This window comes from Aethalodelphis obliquidens, unplaced genomic scaffold (genome assembly GCF_003676395.1).
Source record: "Aethalodelphis obliquidens isolate GAN/ISIS:26980383/991018 unplaced genomic scaffold, ASM367639v1 scaffold11, whole genome shotgun sequence".
Classification (NCBI taxonomy): domain Eukaryota; kingdom Metazoa; phylum Chordata; class Mammalia; order Artiodactyla; family Delphinidae; genus Aethalodelphis; species Aethalodelphis obliquidens.
The window spans coordinates 45,065,229-45,089,182 of NW_020837955.1; the positions used below are offsets into that span (position 1 = coordinate 45,065,229).

At 54.7% G+C, this 23,954-nt stretch overlaps 1 protein-coding gene across 1 annotated transcript in view; it reads right to left on the bottom strand.

Moving 5' to 3' along the window:
* Positions 1 to 23,954, bottom strand: part of CFAP46 (cilia and flagella associated protein 46) — a 92,789-nt gene that overhangs the window by 37,983 nt on the left and 30,852 nt on the right. The window contains exons 22-30 of the mRNA XM_027113030.1: positions 23,537 to 23,703; positions 15,450 to 15,581; positions 14,911 to 15,073; positions 13,054 to 13,138; positions 10,769 to 10,907; positions 10,228 to 10,411; positions 7,345 to 7,534; positions 6,685 to 6,890; positions 4,780 to 4,929 (exon numbers count right to left, since the gene is read on the bottom strand). Of these exons, the coding sequence (XP_026968831.1) occupies positions 4,780 to 4,929; positions 6,685 to 6,890; positions 7,345 to 7,534; positions 10,228 to 10,411; positions 10,769 to 10,907; positions 13,054 to 13,138; positions 14,911 to 15,073; positions 15,450 to 15,581; positions 23,537 to 23,703 (1,416 nt within the window). The remainder of the gene's footprint in view (positions 1 to 4,779; positions 4,930 to 6,684; positions 6,891 to 7,344; positions 7,535 to 10,227; positions 10,412 to 10,768; positions 10,908 to 13,053; positions 13,139 to 14,910; positions 15,074 to 15,449; positions 15,582 to 23,536; positions 23,704 to 23,954) is intronic.

Consider the following 23,954-nt stretch of genomic DNA (forward strand, 5'->3'; position numbering starts at 1 on the left):
CTCCAGAAACTCTGTCCACACAGTGCCACGTGCACAGGGGCTGGACTAGTGTCTGTTGAGGGAAGGAGTGATGTGCTCTCTGCCTCCTGTCCTTCAGTTAATGGCTCGCAGCTTGCCGTGTGCAATCTGGAATCTTCAGCACCCAAGTATAAAGACGCTCACGAGACAAACCCACCTGCTTCCATTCAAGTTAACGTCTTTGATTCATTTCTCTACATACACATACAATTGCTTTCAAATTCAATATAGACAGAGACGAACTGATACTTCTTATAATGTCACGCTAGGTTTGATATTCTCAGTAGAAAATTAGAGAAGTTGGATGAGCTATTTTAAAAATCTGCTTAAAAGCACTGAAGAGTGAACAATGCAGGCAAAAATGACTGGGCCGAGACATGGAAGAAGATGTGAATCGAGAGATGTGAACCTGGCACCTTGGGATACACGTGTCCTGGGCTGTCTGCTGACAGAAGAGGCAGCTGAGAGCCTGAACAGCACCTGTGACTCTTCCTTTGCAGGTGGAGTTGAGGGCCCACTGAAGGCTAGTGCCCCGACTGGGTCCCCAAAGCCCGCACCTGAGGCTCAAGGGCAACGAAATAAAACAGCCCTGTCAGGGGTTACATCCCAGCCCAGTGGCATTTGGGTGGCCTGGAAAGCGTGTGTTTTTTTGAGAGACTAATAATTGATCATCCCTGGTGAGGCCGACACTAAAAGATGATAATAGGTATTAAGGGGCTTCCCTGGTGGCGCAGTGGTTGAGAGTCCGCCTGCCGATGCAGGGGACACAGGTTCGTGCCCCAGTCCGGGGGGATCCCACATGCCGCGGAGCGGCTGCGCCCGTGAGCCATGGCCGCTGAGCCTGTGCGTCCGGAGCCTGTGCTCCACGGCGGGAGAGGCCACAGCAGTGAGAGGCCCGCGTACCGCAAAAAAAAAAAAAAAAAAGGATAGTAAGAACCACATTATGCCAATAAATTAAAAATTTTATATTAACTGGAAACATCCTAGAAAAACACAACCCACCAACATTACAAAAAAATTATAACATCTGAAGCGTTCTGTAACTATTAAGTAAATTGGATCCACATTTGAAAATCTTCTCAAATAGATCCAGGCCCAGAAGTCTTCACCAGGGAATTCTTCCAAACGTTTAAGGAAGAAATAACAGCTAATCTTATACAAATTCTTCCCAAGAAGAGTTCAAAAAGGGAACACTCTCTAATTGACTAAAAGGTCAGTGTGATATTGTGATATAATAAGACACATACCTCTGGTCTTTGTTCTTGGTTCCTGGCACTGAGCTCCTACAACCCTTGGGATTTTGTGGTTCACAAGTCCCTTTCACCCACACCTGAGTTTACACTCGCAAGGTGACTCCTGGCCATCCCTACAGAGCTTCAGGATGGGGGCTGGCGGTCGGAGGAACCAACCACATGATGGGAGAGTGAAACCCTCAGCCCCGTCCCGACATCTGGGGTGGGCGGAGGGGCTGGAGGCTGAGTTAATTCCCAACAGCCCGCGAGCTGATCAGCCGTGCCCTGTCCCGGAACCTGCAGGGAAACCCTGCGGGAAGGGGTTTGGAGAGCTTCTGGGCTGGTGAACGTGTCCACCTGCCAGGAAGGTGGTGCCCGGCACACCCCAGCTCCACGGGGACAGACTCTCCCGTGCTCGGGACCCTTCCACACCTGCCCCATGGACCCCCTCATCGGGCTGCTCATCTGCATCCTTTACAACATCCTCCGTAACAGACCAGCGATCTAGTTAAGTCAAGCGTTTTCCTGAGTCTGGGAGCTGTCATGGCAAACATCGAACCTGAGGAGGGGGTGGTGGGAACCCGATTCATGGCCACACTGCATGGAGTGCAGTGGCCTGGGGACCCGACACTTGTGACCGGCGCCTAGTGGGGGCGGCCTCGAGGGACGGACCCCTGACCCTGTGGGGCCTGCACTGACCCTGGCACATAGTGCCAGAACTGAGTTAAATGGGGGGTCACCCAGCTGGTGTCCACGGGGAGAAACCCGCACACCTGCGGTCAGAAGCGCTGGGAGCAGAAAACAGTTCAGAGTCAGTGCAGCCTCTTACCACTTCCTGACAAGTATGAAAGGAAAATTAAACACCAATTTCCTCATGAACGCAGAGGCAAACACCCCGAACAAAATACTAGCCAGTTGAATCTGATGATAAGTGAAACGAATAATATGTCTCAACCAAGTTGACATTATTCTGATAAGCATTAGGGAATAAAGTAAGGAAAGAGAAAAAAGCCATTATGTGATAGATGGAGAAAAATACTTGATGAACATCTGTAGCCATTTGTGATTAAAACTCTTAGCAAATAGAAACAAAGGAACTTCCTTAATCAATAAAGAATACCTATAAGCACCTAGAGCAAACATCGATGACACTGAGTGAAATGCTGAAGCCCCCTTGCTAAGCCAGGGGGCAGGATAAGGAGGTGTCACCATCTCTGTTCAGCGCTGTGCTGGTGGCAGCCAGCGGAATAAGGAGATAAAAAGTGTAATGATCGGAAATGAGGAAAAACATTTGCGGACGAAATGCAGACTCTGTGTATACACATAAGATCCAAAGAATCTACAGATCGATTACCAAACTTATCTAGAAGTTAACTAAACTGATGGCTGCAAGGTCAAGATGAAAACAATTATATTTCTAGATTTCGTCTGGAGTTTAAAAAAATGAAACAAAAGAGGTATATTTATAACAGCAGCACAAACATCAAATACGTAGAAATAAATCTAATGTGTGTAACCTCCATGCATAAAACTCAAATCCATTATCAAGAGAAGTTACAGAAGACCTACGTCAATAGAGAACTAGAACATGCTCATCGACTGGAATATTCAATGTGGCAAAGACGCCAGTTCTCCCCCAAACCAAAAACTGATCTCGAGATTCAGTGCAATCACAGCCAAAACTCCACCAGGGTTTCCAATGGAAGCCAACAAGCTGACTCTAAAAGACACATGGAAACACATGGACAATGGAAAGGACATCCAAGACCTTCCTGAATAACAAGGTCAGGCAATGTTCTCTCCCAAGCAGTCAAGGTGACGAACCTCAGGAGCTCAGACAGTGAGGTGTTGGTGTAGGTGTGGACGCCTGATTCATGACAAGCGTGGCAAAGAAGCCCGGCAAGCGATTTTTCAATGAGTGGTGTTAGAACATTCAGATTATCCAGATCGGAGAGCTCAGAACCGGATCCTTCACCTCACAGCACACACATGAACCAACTTCAAGTGGATCTAAATCTGACATGTAGAAGTATAAAGCTTTTGGGAAAATACCATAAGAGGACATTTTCATGACCTTTGGGAAGGAAAACATTTTTTTAAACAGGACACAACAAGGCACTAGTCATAAAGGGAAAGATTAATACTTTTTTGTACACTAAAACTTGGAATCCGTATTCACAAGAAGACCTCAAGACAGTCAAGGCCCAGAGTGGAGGGTGACCTGCTGTCCTAAACTGTCAGAGTGTTTTTTCCAAGACAGATAAGGAACTCCTTCAATTCAACAAGGTAAAGACAGAGGCTTAATAAAATATGGGCGACCGATTGCACACGCAGGCCACGAAAGAGGACATTCAAGTGGCCAAAAGGCGCTGAGAGGCGTCCGGCCTCACCGTAGTCAGGGAGTGTCCGGCTGAGCCCAGTGAGAGGCCCACGCCCCCCAGACGGCCAGGTGAGAAGGCGGGCCTCACAGCATGACCACTGCCAAAGGCAGTTTGTCAACATGCTGTAGTTGGAGATACACGTGCTCCGTGACCCAGAAACGCCGCTGCCGGGTGTGCCCTCCAGGCACGTGGGCACGTGGGCCCTGAGACATCTGTAACAGGCATGCTGGAGACAGCCCCGTGCCTTCCGTGGCTGAAGGACAGACAGGCCGTGATCGAGTCACCAGACGGAATACTCGTCACCGACGATGTGAACACAACCAGACACACGAAGCAGCGCGGAGGATTCCCGCGGACACCGCGCTCCAGAGAGAAGCCAGCCATGGGCGGTTAGAGGCCGAGAGTCTCTATTTCCACAAGCACAGAAACCAGGCAGGTGCGGGGCTGAAAAACAGCCCCCGAAGTAGCCCGGCGCTACCCCTGGAACCTGCGCACAGGTGTGATCAAAGTAAGGATGCTGAGCTGGGGAGGTTGCCCTGGATGATACAGGCGGGCCCCACGTGTCATCGTATGGGCCCCTGTACGTGGGAGATGAGACACAGACACAGCGGAGAAGCCACATGACGACGGAGGCGGGGGGTGGGGGAGGTGACGCGGCCACAAGCCCAGGAGCCCCCAGGAGCTGGAAGAGGCAGGAAGGACCCTCCCCTGGGGCCTCCAGAGGGAATGTGGCCCCGCCGACATCTTGACTTCGGCCCGGTGATGCTGACTTTGAACCTGTGGCCTCCAGAACTGTGAGGAAACCCTTTGTGCTGCTTTAAGCACCTGGTTTGCGGTGGCCGGTCACAGCAGCCGTGGGGCACTCCCAGGCATGGCTGAATTTCACGTGCAGGAGTGTGACCTGTGCGGGGAATGCGTGAGGAAAAGTCCCCGGGTGCTCGGGGAGGGGGAGGGGGCCGGGGCCGGGCCTGTGGGAGGGTCTGGGGGCTCATGCCCGGGAGGCCCTGCTTCACAATTCCCTGAGCAGAGCCCTGTTTCTGCGCATCCCTCTCTGGTCCCACTTCACACCAGAAAGCGTCAGCTGTGACAACAAGCCAGGAGGCAGGACACGGACACAGGCCTGGGATGGCATCTTCAGGTCCACTCACCGGCTTCTGGAGAGTTGACCGGTTGACGGCAAAGTTGCTCTGATCCTGTTTAAATACTGATATAGCTTCTTCGGGGCAAGCGTAGGAAGCCCACTCTTCTATGCTTGCTGGTACGTCTTCAAGGTGTTTGCCAGGAGTGGGGCTTTGAAACTGCAAAGCAGGAAGCCAGGCTCCGCTTTAGGAGGTGGAGCTCGAAGCAGACACCCAGGTGGCCCCACGGGAAAGGACCAGTCGGCAGCGCCTCTGGGGACGTGCGTGGCGCCCTCCCTGGGCTGCCAGCCCGACGGCAAGCCACGCCGGACCCACACGTGTCTCCACTTCCTGGAGAGCAGTGATGGGGGAGGGAGGCGGGGGCGTCCCCAGTGGGGACAGTGAGGCGGGACAGCCGGGAGGGGTGCTGCCGTGAGCACAGCCCCAGAGACAGGCAATTCCTCCGGTGACAAGATGACGTGCAGCACGGGCCCCCAGTGGATGGAGAGAAGGTGCTGTCCCACCCCACATGGCCAGGGCCCAGATGCACCTGGGCAGAGGGAGGGACCCGCTCTGGGAACGCAGACGACAGACCACAGGGGAGAAGCCAGACCCTCCCCGTGTCACCTCCTAACACCCGGGGCAGGGGGACAAGAACCACTGGCTCCACTTCCCAGGGGGAGAAACCGGACAGAGCAGCCGGGACGGCTCTGCCCGCTGCGGCCCAGCCTCTGGGACGAGGAGCCTCAAGGGCGGCTGGGGCAGAGCCTGGCCACCGGGAGGGCACGGTCACCTGCTTCGAGGCCCTGCCCTTGTCCTTGTCTCTGTCCTTGTCCTTGTCTCTGCCCTTGTCCTTGTCTCTGTCCTTGTCCTTGTCTCTGCCCTTGTCCTTGTCTCTGTCCTTGTCCTTGTCTCTGCCCTTGTCCTTGTCTCTGCCCTTGTCCTTGTCTCTGTCCTTGTCTTTTTCTCTGTCTTTGCTTTTCTCCTTCTCCTTTTGAAGCAACAATGAATGTGAACTCGCTGCTGCTGGAATTCTACTTTCTGAAATTGATTTTCCTGCTGTTAATAAAGAAACCTGGGGAAAGAAAATCCGAATTTGCAACACCGATAACAGAAGCGGGTCCCCCTCCTCCCACGCACTCAGGTATGAGGGCAGGTTGGGAGGGAGTGGCCAGGCCATGAGCCGCCCGGCGCAGAGGTGGCGGCAGTGCCCCTCGGCAGGTGGACACGCGGCCGCCCTCCTCTGCCCTCGGGGGGCTTCCTCCAGGACTCTGGGCCTGCGGGGACGCACAGCTGACCCTTAAGAAGAGCTTGTCAGCCCCATAAAATGAATTAACGTCTCTAATGAAGAACACGCTCAAGTGACTTTTAGCGGTTCTCAAAGAATCGCAGAGCCGCTACGTGGTGGGTGGTGGGTGGTGGGTGGTAGTGGCCTGGGGCATCTTCAAGACCCAGGACGGCCTTCCCAGTCCTTCCTGCTGCCAAAGGGCGATGGCCCTGTTGTCCCCAGCACATGGCTGAGGGCAGGGTGCAAACCTGCCCCCAGAAGAAAGGCCTGTCCTGCCGACACTGTCCCACTGGGCGGGCACCGACGGCGAGAGGTCCTTGAGAACAAGAGTCGACCAGGAGCTGCCCCGGGGGCCCCGTAAAGAGGTGGTGGGAAGGAGGGCAGCTCGGAGGCCGTGCAGAGGGGGCATAGAGAAGGTTCTGGAAGCCCAGTGGCAGCGCGGTGGAAAGACAGGCTTCTGCGGGTGGTTGGGCAAAGGCGCTGGGGTGAGTCTTGGGGAGGAGGGGCCACTTTGTAGGGAGCAGCGAGGCCCTCCCTCCTCCCCTGAGTCCCCAAAGCAGGGAGGGTGCTGCTGGGAAGGAGGGGAGAGGGACGCTGTCCCGGGAGAGACACAGGACCTGTGCAAGTGCAGGTTCCCGGGGCCTCACCTGCCAGATGCGGCGGAGAAAGGTGTAGGCCATGAGGCAGTAGTCCTGGTGGCTGGCGGCACTCGGGGTCACCACCAGGGCCAGCAGCGTGTAGGCGCGGGCCAGCATCTCAAGCTGCCGTACATTCCGAAGCTTCTCCAGGGAGGGGGGCCCCGAGCCCTCAGCCCCCGGGCCCTCCGGGGCCGCCGGAGTGGACACCTGCTCTTCTGGAAGACAGGGGCCGCTGGGTGCCCTCCCTGCCTGCCCCCTGTGCCCGCCTGGTCCCCAGGGGCCCCTGCCACCCGGCCTGGGGTTGAGACTCTTCCAGAGGGGCGTGCCACCTTCACAGGGGCCACCCTCAGGGACGGGCCTCCCAGGGCTCCCCCAGCGGAGACAACAGGCCCACCTGCAGGGACGCTGCAGCCACCTTCGGGGCAGTGAGGGGATGCCGCCCCTCCCTCCGTCCATCTGGCTGGGCTCCCACCACCTCCCTATCACGCCTGGGCTGGGCCTTCCTGGTGGATGAGCTCTGCTGGAGCGGGAGGGACCAGCAGCCGGGGAGGCAGGGCCCTGACCTCGCCAAGCCCACAGGGCGCTGGCCTGCAGGGGCGTCGCAGGGATAGCGGAGCCCAGGAGCCCCTCACGGCGGGCGGCCCCTCCGCCCGCCACCGCGCCGCTCACCTGTGGCCCCCGCGCCTGCGGCTCCCGCACCTGCCGGCTCCGGGGAGCCCCTGTCGGGCCGCATCCTCAGCAGGATGTCGATCGCCCACTCCAGGTGGAAGACGACGTCTTCAAGAGGAAACTGGTTGTGGTACAGCCACTCGCTGAATTCCATGATGTAGTCAACCTTCTGCCACTCACTCTCTGGCTTCTTTGGGATTAAACAGAAAAGGGTGGTAAAGACACACACCTGCCACTCAGCAGCCCGAGGACCACACGGCAGGTGTTGTGTTCCCCCACCTCCTAGAAACAGAGGGGCTGCTTCTCACCCGTCTCTACCATCACGAGACCACCAGGCTCGGCAAGACCTCCCACGTGCAGCGGGCAGCAAGACCAGAGCCAGGCGAGTGACCCCGGCCTCTGCTCCCTGCGGACGCCCCGCCACCTGCCCGCCGGACCCCTCGCGGGCCCCGCGTGTCCCTCCCGCCTCCGGGGCGACGCCGGCCTGAGGGGCTCTCTGCGGGCGCTCCACCACCAGCCCCGGGTCTCCTCCGGCACTTGGAGGTATGGACGGTTCTGTGGCTCACAGGGCTCGGAGGGCACTGAAGATGCTGCACCGTGCAGTGTGCAGCCCGAGTCAGACCCAGTATCGCTCATCAATCATCACTGCACGAAGGGAGGAAGCTGCCCTCCCTGCCCCCCTGAGAGCGGAGCCAGCCTGCCTTCCGCTTGCCGGGCCCCAGGCCCCACACCCCACACCTCACGCCTCACATGCCAGGAGGATGCGCGGCCGGAGGTGAGGGAAGGGGCCGGTTGGTGGGACACGCAAGGTCAGGGTGGACTCTCCCCAGGACACTGCCTGACGTCACCAGGGAGCGGGGGCATCCCAGCCCTGAGTGGGGTCCTCCCCCTCATTAGCAGGTGGGCAGAAGGGAAGAAGGAGTGGCCCTGAGCAGTGGGGCCTGGAAGCCAGGTGACAGATGACCACGAGTGCCAAGGAGGGGTCGGATGGGGCCTCAGAATGACCGTGACCATGTGGTCACAGGTGGCTTTGACAAGAGCTGTGCGAGAGAGACGATGGGGACAAGGGCGGTGGAAGAGGGAATGGTCATCGTTTCACAACGGTGCTGGGAAAGCAGGCAGCCACACACTGAGGAAAGGAGCAGGACCCCTAATTCGCACCAAACACACGGCTGAGCTCAAGACGGATCAAAGACTCAAATGTGAGAGCTGAAACTATGAAACCCTTGGAAGGAAACGTAGAAATCTTCGTGACCTTGGATTACACGCTGGTTTCTCAGCTACGATGCCATACGCGTAAGCAGCAGAAGAAACAGACAAGTTGGACTTCATCAAGATTATAAACTTTTGTGCTACAAATGACATCATCAAGAATACGAGAAAGCAGTTGAAAAGACAAGCCACAGAATGAGAGAAAATATGTACAAATCTTATATCCGATAAGGGACTTGTATCCAAAACACATAAAGAATTCCTACAGCGCAGCAATAAACAGACAAGAAACCAAATTTTTTTTTACAAGGGCAAAGGATTTGAATAGACATTTCTCCAGAGAAGATGCACAAATGGCCGATTAGCACAGGAAAAACATGCTGCCAGTTACTACGTTAGTTACTAGGGAAACGCAAGTCAAACCACGACTCAGGTAGCTAAAGACAGTCATCACGTGACCTGGGAGTTCACTCCCAGCTATGTGCCCCAGAGAACAGCTGTAACGTGTCCGTGCAACCACTCGCACACGGCTGTCTACAGCAGCCCAGTCACAAGAGTTCCTAAGAGGAAGCAACGCCGAGGCCCATCGGCGCAGCCTCCGTCCACACGATGGAGGACTAGTCAACCAGCAGCAGTGAAGCCCGGACATGCGCTTCAACAGATGGAGCTTGGACGAGACGTCCAGGGAGGGCAGCCGGACACAGAGGACCCACCTCGTCTGGCTCCATGCGTGTAACGCTGGCTCACTGGGGCTGGCGGGGGTGGGGGGAGGGACACAGTGCCCACGGACCTGGGTTTTGGGGGGCTGGTGAAATGTTCTAAAATTGATTGTGATGATGGCTGCATAACCCCGTGAATTTACTATAAAGCACCTTGTACCCCTAAGAAAAAGGAAGCGAAGGAAGGAAGGGGCAGAGAGCCTTTCCACGGAGTCTGTGCAGAGGGTTCCGGCAGCTCGGCTCGGCCAGCAGCCGCCCCGTCCATAGCACCGCCTGCTCCCCCGGCACAGCTGCCTGGCCCCAGGAACCCTGGCCTGGGCTCCAGGCGCGAGACGCAGGGGCACCCACGGCCGCTTGTAGTGGGCCCGGGCCTCTGCTTGACCGATGGGTCATGACCGCACGGCCATCGATGGAGCCTGTGTTCGGACCCCTTCCTGGGGACACCCCGACCCTGGAGCGCTCTGAAAACCTCGGTGGGATCTGCTCCGTGAAGGGGAAACGTTCTGCTCAACAGAAAAGCCTGTCAGGTGCCTGCCGCAGGGCACGTCTTTGGGGGCTTCAGTCCCACAATCAAGGGGCCTTCTTTCCCCCGAGGCAAGTCCCACAAGCTCTGCACCAAATCAAGGGGCCCGCCCTCCCCCAAATCTCCAAGCGCGTCGAGAGGAACACGTGTCTTGGCTTCTCGGGGGCGGGGGCCGTCCCCAAGACCCCGAAACCCCAGAGGCTGCAGAGCCCCGCGGCCCACCCCCTGCCCTCCCCACACGGCCTCACAAGGACTGCGTCCCTCATGTGGGAGGACAGGCTCCGTCTGCCGCCCCGGCTCGTGTCCCGCTGCCCCCCCTTCCTTCCGGTTCTCCCGAGGGGCTGGGCTCCGCACCGCCCCCCCCTCCCCCCCGCACCTTCCCACCCCCGGGGGCTTCATCCGCAGACACACGGTGAGTCAGAGCCAGACCTGCAGGGCCTGGATGGCGTGGAGGTAGCAGGTCAGCTCCCCGGGGACACTCGTGGAGTTGAGGGCCAGGCGCCGCCACATGTGCGCCAGATACTCCTCACTCTGGTCTTTGAACCTCTGAATTTCCATCACGAAGTTCTGGCCGAGTCTGGCCTTCACCACGACCATGTGTTTGAAAATCAAGCTGAAGAAAAGTAAACGAGAGAAATTAGCGCCTGGATGGGGAAGGTCGCCCCACACAGAAGGCACGGCAACCGGAGCGTGCGCGCTCCTGCTCACGCAGAGGAACCAGGAGACCTGAGTGCCTCGGGGGTCTTGGGTCGTGCTGTGTTTTGCTTTTTCCGTTTATCATTTGTGTGTGTTGGGCTTAAATCCCCTCCCTTCGTGTGTTGACATCTTGGTAGGGAAATAAAGTCACCAGGGGAAAGGGGAGAGTGGGGGGCTGAGGAGGGAGCCACCCTGTTGGGGGGCTGCAGGGAAAGGTACCCCGGGGGGGGAGGCGCGGGGAGGGGAGGCGCCCTGGGGGGCCTCAGGGACTCACAGGCGGTGCGCCGTCCGCGGCAGCACCTGCAGGGCCTCGTCCAGCACCTTGAGGCAGCCCTCCCAGTCATGCTGGTCGGCGTGGCTGTGGAACAGCAGGCCATACAGCGCGGCCCTCAGCGTCAGGTCATCCTCGGCCCCTGCAGTGGGAGAGGGGGCTCAGGAGGGGCGCCGGTCAGGGGGTCTGGGGATGGAGGTGCTAGCAGCTGGGGGTCCACAGGACCGGGAGGCCCCCAGGGAGCACTCGGGACACGGCCGCCTGTCTGGGACACCCCGGGCCTCATGCCGCAGAGCTGGACAGCAGGTGGGACCGCGTGGAGATCCAGCCACAGGACCTCGTCATCTGCGTCCCTTAGACACACGCAGAGCTGCCCTTCCAGGGCCGGGCCTCGAGCAGCGGGAGTGACCCCTGATCGTGGGAAACACATCAGTCCTTTTGGGACTGAAGGCTCAGGGGCTCCTCCCGGGCGACACCTGCGCTGCTGTCCTCCCTCCCCCACCTGCCTCACCTGCACCAGGTGCCCCCAGCTGCCCCTCACCCCACCCCGCCAGGCTTTCTCGGGCCCCGCAGTCCTCTAAGCCCTTTCCCTTTTGGAAACTCCCGTTACTCTTCCGTAATTTTAAAAATACACAATGGGAGCGTCAGGAAAGGAGAAGCCTCTCCCCACCAGCCTCGCCCAGGCCGCTCGAGGGGCCGCCTCAGCCGCGCCGTCCAGCAAAGCAGAGCCCCTGCCCCTGGTGCCAGACACTCACGTTGTCCTGTTTTACCTCGTTGACCGTGTAGCTCTCTTTCCCGTTTTTGAATCGTTATAGCAAAGGGGTGAACACGCCCGTGGATCCTGCCGGCATGTTGTCCGGCTGCTGGCTAAGAGGACAGCACCAACTCACACCACCTAGGGCCTGAGGGCTCACCGTGGCCCCCCACTGCCAGCGCTGGGACGGAATACAGGTGCCCAGGAGCAGGGGGATTGAGGCACGTGACCAGATAAACTGGTCAACGTCTTGACACTTGGAACGTGGGTTCCATAGCGTGCTTTCCTCCTCTCGTCTCGGCCGGGCCGACTCGGAACGACACGCCGCGGTGGTGAGGGCTCTTACAGTCAGGGCTCTGCACCCCCTGGCTGGCAGCAGGGCCACATGCCCCTGGACGTGGCAACCCCGCTGCCAGAAATTCCAGACGGTGCCTCGGACGAGCAGGGAGAGACTGCCCGTGCGAGTTCACCTGCTGAGCCGTCGGGGCCATTTGTTGATGCAGTGTGGCATCTCGTAGCCTGACTAATGCAACTGCTCGTGCATTACAGAAATGGATCATTTAGCCGCTAAATTTGATGCCAGTACTTTTCCAGTGTTTACTTTTTAATTTTCTCATTTCTCATTATTTAAATGTTCACGTATTTTGAAAGCGTGCCTCTTTGATCACTCTAAACTTTGGGCAGGAATCTTGCCTCAGAACATTGCTTTGCTCAATTCTGCTTTCCCATTTTTTCCTACGGTTTGAATTGTTAACGCTGCTATAACCCATTTAGCTGAGTATGTTTCAGCACGTGGAGTAAAGCGTACACGGGCTCCACGCGCTCCGGGCGGTGCCGGGACCCCAAGCAGCCGGCTCCTCACTGGCCCTTGCAGTCCTGCGGGTCTGGGCTGCTGTCTGCATCTCCCTCTGCGGCACCAGCAAACAATCTTACCTGGGGGTCTAGAGTTCAACTCAGTATTTAATTACACACGGTCACATCTTTGTTCACTATTTTAAATCGAGTTTCTCTCTCTCGTAGACTCTGAGGCACCTGATGGAGGGCCACGGCTCTAATCCACACATTCACGCTTTGCAGTACACACCGTGGCCCTTACGCTAACAGGGATGATAATTTTTTAGCAGATAATCATTTTTTACTTTAGAAATAAATTATACAATATGTTTTATTTTATTAAGGTCACTACTTTTTTCACAGAAGTATATCTCCACATTTTTATGGAAATGGAAAAGTGTGATTTACCTGTCAGAAAAACCCAGAGGCTAGATTTCAAGGCTGCCTGGGAGGGCGCAGGGTGGCCCTGAACTGGGGGGCCACCTAGGCTTGGGGGGTTTCCTCATGCTTACAGTGGGGGTCCCCGATTGCTCGCGAGGAGCCCTCACCCTCACCGTGCCTGCCCGAGTTCAGGGCTGAGCAGGCATTTCCCGTGGTCACTGCCACGACTTCACCTGTTCTACACAAGGCTCGGGATCTAACAACACCAGGCCCTGCCCGGCCTCATGTCTGCGGCTCTGTCTGTCCTGCATCTACAAACCTGAGAGAAAACACCCTTCCATCGTCCCTCCACTTTGGAAGTCGGCCGTGGGCCACTGGTGCAGAAGCAGCGTCTTCCCTTTTTCCTAAAGCAAAAACAAATCAACAATACAGACGTTTGAAAGTTGCAGTTTCTTCTTTCACCAGTTTGTTTTTCATTTGGTTCAGCATTGAATTACAGAAGCTGCGGCTAAATTTCTGAAACACTAAGTCACAAAAAGTGGAATCACATTTCCCCTGTAAGAGAAGGCGCTCCAGTTCAAGGTTCACTACCTTAAAACACACACACACGCACAGACTAGCCCTGCAGCACAGTCTACGGCTTGTAATGACACGAAGCAGACAAGTCAGTTGTATAGCTTTGAGTCAATAGGATCAAAAGCACATTAGGAAAACTTATGGGACACGAAAAAGCAGGGCTCGGGGAAGTTTACACCTGCAAATGCCGACACTGAAAAGGAAGAAAGATCTCAAACCAACAACCTAAGTTTACACCTTAAGGAACCTGAAAAAGAACAAACTAAATCCAAAGTTAGCAGAAGGAAGGGAATGTTAAGGATTAGAGCATAGAAAATAAAAGGAACAAAATCAATGAAACCAAAAATCGATTCTTTGCAAAGATCAACAAAATAGACAAACCTTTAGCTAGACTGGCAAAGAAAAGAAGAAAGAAGTCCAAATAACTAAACTCAGAAATGAAAGTGGAAACAGTACTATCAACCCTACAATGATAGCAAGAACTATAATAGAACCCTACTAGCAACTGTCTTCCAACAAATGAGATCGCCTACAAGGAACAGAAAAATCCCTCGAAACACTCAAATTGCCTAAGAAGAAATAAAAAATGGCAACAAACTTCTAACAGTAAAGACTGAATCAGTCATCAGAAACCTTCCAGTTAAGAAAATTCCTGGACCAGCTGGCTTCCCAGGTGAATTCTACCAAACATTAACAAAAAGAATAACACTTATCCTTCTCAACTCTTCAAAAAATTGAAGAGGAAGGAACATTTCCTAACTCATTCTATGAGACTAGCATTACTTTGATAGGGGGTCCAGATAAAGACATCACAAGAAAAGAAAATTATAGATGAATACCCTTTATGAATATAGATGCAAAAATTCTCAACAGAGTAAGTTGCTGAATTGCAGATCAAATCCAACAACACAGTAAACATATTATTCACCACGACCAAGGGAGATTTGTCCCAGGAACACAAGGCTGGTCCAACCTAAGGAGTGTAACCCATCGCCTTAATAGGACAGAGGAGAAAACCACACGATCAGCTCAACTGATGGAGAAAAGGCATGTGACAAAATCCAAAAGCGTTTCATCACAAAACCTCCCAGAAGACTAGGAGCGGCGGGAAAATTCCTCCACACAGTGACGTTATGAAAAACTCACAGCTAGCGTGACACTCAAAGGTGACAGACTGACGCTTTCTCTTTCAGATCAAGGGAGGTCCCCAGGCCGCGACCTACCGCACTCCTGGGTGACGGCGGAGGGGGAAGGAGGCCTCACTCCCCGAGGCCCACCAGATGCCTGTCCACTGTCAGGCCAAACCTCCCTGGGCCCTGAGTGGGTCTGCGCCCCCACCCTCCCTCCTCTCCCCTTTCCTACTGGCGCTTTCTAGGTCTGAGTTAGGGTTCCCTCAGGGATGGGGGAGGACAGAGCTGAGCCCTGAGCGCAGCCAGGAGCCGCCCCGCCTGCCCCGCTGGGATCTCACGGGTGTCAGCGTCCCCTGTCCCCCATGCAGCCGTCGTGTTCATTGCCTGAGTGCTTCCACGGGTCCCGTCTTTCCTCGGGAGCCTCGCCCACCGTGCTGGAGGAAGGACGCGAGAGGCGGCCCAGGGCACACCTGCTTTCTGGCCTCCGTCTTGTTGATGACGCTGATGACCTCCTGAGTGGCGCTCTTGCACTTCTTCCTGTTGACCGCAGAGGACAGCAGCGGCAGCCAGGTGTTCCAGAAGTGTCGGGCGGCCTGCATCACCAGGGCGCTGCTCCCCGCGATGCCCCCAAACCTGGAAGGGAAGGTCTGACCTGGACAGGTATAGGCGCCGAGGGGAGCGGTGGGGCCCCAAGACATCTCTGCAGGACCAGGACGGGCTCTGCTCAGGGCAGCCCCGCCGTGACCCGCTCACGAGCTCCAGCTCCCCGTTCCTCGGGCCCGTCCTGGCTCAGACGCTCAGGGCTGCCGGGAACCCCCGGGGGTGAGGTGGGTGTCACCGCACGGGGCAGGCGATGACCCTGGTCACAGGGCCACTGGGGGAGGGGCCGGCCTCGCGGACAGTCACCAGCGAGCACCACGCCCCGCAGGCACCATCGTCCCCACCCAAAACACGCACCCCAGATGCGCCACGCGCACGACGACCCTGGCCACCGGGGGCCGCAGCCCACCTCACACTCTCTACGAAGGCATTGGCGGCCGTCAGGCGCAGCTGCTTCCAGCCCTTGAGGTTATCCATGATGCTCCTGCCCTGGATGCAGGCTGCGGTGCTCAGCATCTCCGCCACCAACTCAGCCTCCACCCTGCAGACAGACAAGCGCCACGGCTCCCAGGAGGCTCCTAGGGGAGGGAGGTGCCGCCGAGAGGGGAGAGCCCTGGGGACACCCCACCCCGGCCCCTGGAGAGAGCCCTGGGGAGTCCAGAGTAACGTCATGAAGGTCCCCAAGCCAGAACTAACTGGCTGAGTCCAGTCAATCCGCAGAACCATGAGACAGAGTCATAAGCTGATGTTTGAATGACTAATACGTAGGGTGTCCTGTGCGGCAGCAGCAGCAGAACAAGGCGCCCACCCCAAGCGAGGACGGGCCCTGCCGGAGCGATGGGGCCCCCGTTCCCCGTGCCCCAGAGCACGTCTTGTTCAGGGGGCCTAGGCTCTGCGCTGAGAGCTCAGAACGTACAATTTAGACTCAGCAACGTCAAGGGTACCGCGAGCTCTCTTCTCTCAGCCAAGCCGTGGCGCGTGCACGTAACCACCACACGCACGTCCCTGCAGCTCGGCTCAGGGGGCACCAGGCTTACTCTAGGAGAAAAGCACTGGTTTCTGGGTAGACCTCCCCGCCATGGCCTGCGAGGCCCCAAAGGCAGGTACCCGCCTGCAGGAGCCAGCTGCTCCGCCACCCTGCCCGTCAGGAGTCTAGGGGAGAAAGAGGCTGTCCCTCCGCCTACAAGGATCTGCAGGGCACGGCCAAGCTCATGCTCTAGGGGTGAATCGGAGGCTGGCCCCGTCCCCCAGGATGGGCGTGCCACCCCAGCAGGAGGTGGAGGAGAGCCTGGCCCCGCTGGGCCCTGGCGTTGCTGTCCTGGAGACCTGGATCTTTAGGACGTGGTCCTTGGGGAGAGTCTGTCAGTGACAACTGGGTGATCTGCTGATGGCGACCACCTATATGCTTACGGCTTACTCTGTTCTATCAGCCACTGAGAGAGGAATGTCGAGATCTGCAGCTGTAATTGTGGCTGTATCTAACTTTCTGCTTCTTGAATTTTGAAGCTCTGCTGTTAAGTGTATACACGTTTAAGATTCTTATGTGTTCTTGCTGATGGAACCCTTTTATCTTTGTGAAACGCCTCTCTACCTCTGATCACACATCCTGGGAGCTTTACTCCAGCCCCACGGCGTTCTTGCAGCTGCTGCCGCAGAGGCCATCTGTCCCCCTCCTTTTACTTTTCACCTGTGTCTTTGTATTTGAAGAGTGTCTCTTGAAAATGGCTTCGAGTTGGGTCTTGCTTTTTGGGTCCAGTGGGATAAACTCTGCACTTTAACTGGAGTGTTGGTCCATTTACATTTAATGGATCTGTTGGTGTGGTTTTGGGTTAAACCTTCGATTTTGCTATTCGCTTTCCTTCTGTCCCATACGTTCGTCCTTTCTTTCCTCCCCTCTTGGATTAATTGAATATTTTTAGTGTTCAATTTTATCTTCTCCATTGGATGTCTAGGTATAATTCTTTTATTGTTTCTGTAGTACTTGCTCTAGAGACTGCAACATACATTCCTAACTAATCACAGTCTATGGTGAATTAATATTATACCACTTCACAGACAGTGTAAGAACTCTCGATATACCCCTATCTCTCCCATTCCCATCCTTTGTGTTACCACTGTCATACATTGTATTTCCACATTTGTTAATAATCCCACAATGCAATGTATTTTTGTTTGAAACAGGCGTATGTCTTTTAAAGAATTCAAGAACCGAAGGGGGGAAAACCTTTTATGTTCAGCCACACAGTCACCACCTGGGGCGTTCTTCACTACTTCCTGAACTGAGTTTCCATCTGGTACCATCTTCCTTCAGGCTGAAGAACTTCCTTTAGCATTTCTTGTTCTGTGGGTCTTCTGGGAATGGATTCTCTCAGTTTTAATTACTTAAAATTAGTTTTAGTTTTAATTAATCTAAAATGGCTTGATTTTGCCTTCATTTTTCAAAGGCTATTTTTGGTGTATACAGAATTCTAGATCGACAGAGTTTTTTCTTTTTTACCACTTAAGATGGTTTACATTGTTCCTGTTGAGAACTCGCCTCTCATCCCTGTTTCCCTGTGTGCAATGCATCCTTTTCCCCTTCCACCTTCCTTCCAGGGTTTTCTTGTCACCTTGGTCTCCAGCGATTTGCCTACAATAAAAATAGGTGTGGCTTCCCTCGTGTATATCCTGCTTGGAGTTCATTGAAAATCCTGGATCTCTGGGTTGATACTGTTAATTCAATTTGAAACAATTTCAACTATTACATTTTTGAATATACGTATTCCCACCTCGCCCTCTGTCCTCTGTCCTTCTGAGACCACACCTGCACTTGTGCTGGCCCATGGGCTCTAGCCCACTGGTCCCCAAGGCACTGCTCCTCCGTTTTTCAGGACTTTCTCCCTGTGCTTCAGTTTCCATAGTGTGCTGACCTGTGTTCAGAGTTACTGATCACTTCTCCAGTGTTCAAATGTCAAGCTCTCCCACTGATATTTCCATGTCAGAGATTGTACTTGTCATTTCTAGAATTTCCACTTAGTTCTTTAATTAGAGTTTCCATTTCTTTGTTGGAATTCACCACCTGCAATTTGCCCATTAAAATCCTTTCTTTCCTTTCTTGTATTTACAATAACTGTTTTAAATCCATCGTCTGCTAATTCCAACATCTGTGTCATGTCTGAGTCGGCTGACTGCTTTTTCTCCTGGGATGGGCCACAGTTTCTTGTTTTTCCACATGCCTGGTGATGTTCGCTGTTACGCTGGGCGGGGGGCGGGGGGCAGGATGGAGGGCTGTCTTGCTGAGAGTGTGGATTATGTTGCCTTCCTTTCAAGGAAGGTGGGGTTTCATTCTGGCAGGCAGTGGATTCACCTGTGGCTCACCCTTATCCTACTGAGATCTGGACTAGGCGTCTTAGGGCAAGACTCGTGTGGCCCTTAGAGCCCAGCCCCTAAGGCGTGGTCTTCCTGAATGCCCCGGAGGTTCAGCAAGGGCTCCCTGACTCTCCTGGGTCAGCACGGGGCCTCTGGCATCTCTGTCGCCTGCTTCCTGCCAGGACTGCAGGATCTGGCCTTCTCTGTCCAGGAACCTCCTCGCTCGTCTTGCATTCTGTGGAGTCCAGAGGCCCCAGCAGCCCCAGGGTTTGGTCTCTGCCTCCCGAGAGCATTTCTTCTGTCTGGGCTCCAGCTCCCGGAGCTGCAGTTTGGGCAGCGCCCTGCGCCCCCAGGCAGAGCGCGAGGGTGCACGTGGGGCTCACTTCTGATGGCCTCTTCTTGCAAGAAGCGTGGCCTTGGGCCATCTGTTGGCCAATGTCTGGAAGCAGTTGTTTCATGTATTTTGTCAAGTTTTACAGTTTTTTAAACAGCACAAGAGTATGAGATCCACTGTGTGTCATGGCCAGAACTGGTAGAAAAAGTGACTTTTAAGTTCACATAAAAACCCAACAGTGATGATGATTATGTCAAATAAAAGTGCTAAACAAAGTAGAAAGGTAATCTCTGTTGGTCTGTTTTAGGGATCTACATGAAATTCCTATTAATATATATTCCTTTACATTAATAGTATAAATATGAACCTGATTCTGGTAATTACACACTCAGAGGTGAGAATACTAATTGATTAGTAACTGTACTATTTTTCACCAAGATCTGAAAACTATTTTCACTATTACTGTGAAATGCTATCATAAAAATTACTGTGACCAATTCCACACTGAGTTTCTTTACATAACTTGCAAAATAGAAAAAATGAGCATAAAAATTTGAAATATGTATAATTGTTTTGAAAAAAGGTGCATCACCTGCGGTACACGCCAGGTGCTGAAGTTGACCGCGGATCCTGCTGACTGGGGACCGGGTCCAGGGCTCTGAGGGGCCAGCAAGACCACCGTGCAGTCGGCATCCCCTAGAGAGCCAAGGGCCGCCCACCTCTGCCTGTCCAGCCTCCCAGCACCCAGCTCCAGGCCTAGACACAGCTGGCCCTCAGTGTGGTGAAAAACGGGTCAGGTCCACAGTCAAGCCCGGGTAGGGGTGACCCCACTGAGAGTAGTGACACCGACCACCACTAGAGGACAGCAACAGTCTACAAATGAGTTCTCCAAGGTCTTGAGGTGAAAACCAAACTTTTACATAGTCTTGCACGACCTCCCCTTTCCCTATTACCATATGTAAACATTTATATTTTTAGCCTATTTTATTATAAGAATTGCTGTTTTAAAATAAAAGTTAATTTAAGGGTCACTGAGGAAAGAACGGCGAAGCTGGGGCACACACCCATCACCGCAGCAGGCACCCTGCCACCCCGTCCCCTCACAAGCTCTGCGGTGCCGGCAACGAGTAGTGAAACCAGCCTCAACTCCGCTGTAAGAAGACGAGGCAGCAGCCCTCACACACCGGCTCTTTCTTTATGAGTGTAGTCTTTTTCTTTCTTTTAGAATTAACCTTCTAATTTTTATCAAAGTGGTACCTACCACATGGTTGAGAACTACTCCCCTACCCAGCCCCCAGTCCTATTCCCAAAAGGGAATGACTCCTAGGTCTTCAGCTCTATCTTCTAGCAGGTATACGCTTTCCTCCAAAAAACTGGCTTCTATCTTGATTTCCCAATTTATGAATTTTAAACATTACCTACAGAAGTCCCTTTTCCCAACTTATGAATATAGCTGGTCCCAGCATTACTTTTAATTCCCTTATTATCTTTGTACCTCAGAATATTCAGCTTCTCAGATGAGGGTCTCACGCCACCTGTCCTCGTCCCCCTTCCCGCTGCTGAAGTATGTTATCTGTGCTTTTACTTTACTTTCGTACTGTCAAAATTGTAACATTGATATTTTACTGGGTAACCACAAATAAGCCTTCTTTGTCAAAATGCTAATCCTAACACTGGAATATCAATAAACACCCAGATAATGTCTGTGTTTCTCACTGAAGAGGCAAGCTATTACTTTTGTTACCTCCTGGCATTTCCAACTGGCTTTTCTCCCTCCCTCCTTTACCACAATACCTGTAAACTCTCCACAACACTGGGCCCTCCTCTGGCCCTGCCCGCACCCCCAGGGCCCTCCCCTGCATCCTTGCCGAGGAGGCTCTCTCAGCAAGCAGTGCAGCTGGGCACCTTTTCTGGACTGCATCTCCATTTCCAGCATCCAACATCTTTCTCTTTTCTGGGTTACTCCCTTGTTTTTCTGGAGTGTATCCTCAATTAACTTTCTAAAAACAGGTGTGTGACAAATACATTTTCTAGGTCCTCATCTGTTTAAAAGTAGCTTTCTTTACCAGGATACTTGAAAGTTCGGGTGAGTTAGAATTACATGTTGAAAACTACTTCCACTTAGAACGTTCCACTTTCTTTTAGCTGCTAGTGATGGTTTCTGAGAAGACTGATGCGTTTCTATTTCCTTCTTCTTTTTCTTTTCTTCTAAACGCTGTAGGATAGTCTCCGTATCTACCGTGACCTGATGACCCCATGACGTATCTGGATGTGAGTATCTCTTCATTCTTCTCGCCGGTCATTTAGTGGGAGGGTCAGTCATGAGATGGTGTCCTCTGCTCAGGGAAGCTCCTGCTTTTCACCCCTTTCTTAAGAACGCTTTCTCCCCTCTTTCTGGAATTCCAATAGCTGGGTTTAGGACCTCCTACTGTTTCTTCTGGCTTTTCTGTCACATTTCCTTCTGTCCTTCTTCATATATTTCCTGCACGATTTCCTCACACTTTATCTTCTAGCCCTTCACTGACTTTATTTTCAACTTCAGAAATTACCTTTTTAATTTTGAAGAGCTCTTTAGTCCTTTTCCTTTTATTCCTCATTCCTTTTCCATAACACATTTTAACTTCTAAATGCTGCATCTTCTCAAATACCTTGGACGTTATTATTATTATTTTTTTAATACTTCTTCTGATCATCATGTAATCTGTTCTGTGGAATGAATTACAGAAACCTCAGCTACAGCTAGAGTCAGGCCAGGCCTGTCAGGGAGGTCCCACGTCCGCCACGCACCGCAATTACCCCAAACAGGAAGGGGCCTCGCCTACATCTCAGACAGGAAGGGGCCTCTACTCACTGTGCAGCAGGAGGAAGGAACCTTCCCTCCACCCCCAACAGCCCGGCCGATCAGAGTCCGGCACAGACAGCCAACAGGAAGCCTCGGTACTTTGGACCCCCAACTCCCCCAGTGGACTCTGGCTATCACAGCCCCCCCTGACTCCCCCTTTTTCCTAGAAAAGCAAGATCCCCCTCCTTGTTTTCCACATTTCCTGTGGTCCACCGAAGTTTGCATTTCCCTAATTGCAATTCCTCTGCTATTCCTGAATGAACCCGCCTCTCCTGGTGAGATAACTGGACATATTATATTATAAAAGTTGACAGTTTCTTCCAGAGTAATTTTCCCTATTTCTTCTCGTTGGTCTTCTTTTCAGAGCTGAGGGCCTCTCAAAAGTCTGAGGAACCTCGGTTCACACTGGAGAGTGTGTATAAGATGCTGTGGGGAGCTCGGAAGGGCTCGTCTGCTGACGAGCACAGCTTTACAGTTGTTGGTGGAGACCAGTGTCTGGTAGGGACCCCTGTGCTAAGGATCAGAGGCTTCCGGGAATAACCCCGAGTCCCTGGCTGCTATCAGATGTCCTGCCGGGGGGCCGGGTGTTCCGTGCGCTACCGCTGCGCCTTCTCCATCTCCGTAGGCTGGGCACCTGAGCCAGCGGCCCCCTGGCCGTCACGGAGCCCTCGGCCCCCACCTGCTGCACGGTGAGGCCAGGGCAGGACGTTCGAAAGCCTTTCAGAAGCCAAGTCCTTCTCAGCATGGATTGTTGAGCAAAAGCCACCTCCATTTTGGAGGAAAGGCAGTCACGAGGGAAAGCCCCTTGCGGGGGTGGGCGCAGTGAGACATGCTGGGCTGGCCTGGGGGCTCCGTCCAGCCTCTGCTTCAGCTGCCTTGGTTTTCACGCCAGCAGCTGCCGGGGCTCCCCGCTCCGCCTCCACCTGCTGGGTGGCCTCGGCCAGGGCCTCAGCCTCTGCCTGCCTTGGTTTCCTTGCTCCCAGTGCGGGCACGGCAGCCCCTGCCCAGGAGCCGCTGCAGGGACAGATGAGGTGCGGGTGGGGCCTCCACGGGAGCTCGGAGCAGCCTGTGGCCCTGGCTGCATGCGAGGCGGGTGACCACAGCTCGGGTCATGGTCACTTGTCAGCCCCCAAACACCCACGGGGGTGTCCCACGCAGGCCCCAGAGCAGCTGCTGGGACGTGTCGGCTGCGCTCCCGCAGCTGGCCCCGGGATCCTGACCGGAAGAGGCTCAGGCCTCCACTCCCATCACCCAGAGGCAGGAGGCCAGGCCTCCCTGGATCCGGCCTCGAGCGGTCAGCTTGGCTCTGCGGCCACGATGGGTATCTTCCTGGCCTGGGGGCCAGGATCCTGTCTTTCAGGAAATAGACTCAGAAGTAAGGCAAAGAGAAGAGCCTCAAGGGAAACAGTCTTTACAGCAGAAATACTCACAACAGAAACAACTTTAAAACAACCTCCTGTTTAGGAAGACGGAAGGATCAGAAGTCCTGATTACCGACGAGCTGAACGGGGCCCGGGGCACAGGAGCAAGCGGCCTGGAGCGCCTGCGGCCATCCCGGGCACCCTGGAGAGCCCGCCGCCAGCAGCGCTCGGGCGGAGAGGAGCCAGTGGCAGGGGGGCTATTTTCATTTCACTGAAATCACCCTTCAGTTACTTCCGAATTTACGTGGCCTCCTAAGTCGCCTGCTCAAAACTAACTCAACAAAGCTGCCTGCCTGTGGGAGCGGCCGCCGGTCGAGCCTTGCGGCCCTTTCGGCCTCTGAGCCCCCGTCACGCCCGCAGCTGGCGGGGCTCGTGGGGCCTCGGGACCCTGCTGAACACGGCTCTCCAGGGGCCGCAGCTGAGGCGTTGCCCCGGCCGGCGCGGGGCTGGCGGGGTGGCTCCAGGGCCGAGTGGGTGAGGCTGCCCCGCCTGGCGGGCTCAGAGGACGCACCGCGCCACAGGGACACAGGTCGGGCGCTGGGGCAACTCACGAACTGAAGGCCTGCAGGTGCTTGATGCCCGTCTGGATGGCCTTCTGCGAGCAGGCCATGGTGGCCTCGTGGTCCCGGGCCACGTAGGTGAAGTGGGTCAGCCGCGTCAGGGTCTGCAGCTCCACGAAGGGGTCCGACCAGCTGCACTCCAAGGCCATCTTCACCAGCTGCCGGTGGCGGGGGAGAGGGGCGTCTGTGAGTGGGTGGGGGGCGTCTCTGCTGCCAGCTCACGGCTGACATCACATGGATGGGTCCAGTGGTCACCCGGCCTAGGCCGAGTCACCTGCAAGGCTGAGGCTCCAGCTGCCAACTGCGGCCAAGCCTGGGTGGGGCTGGTGGGTTGAGGACAAATGTCCCAGTGTCCACACTGCGTTCCTGCCACATGGGCAGCCCTGCCCTCTGACGAGCCAGGAGACCA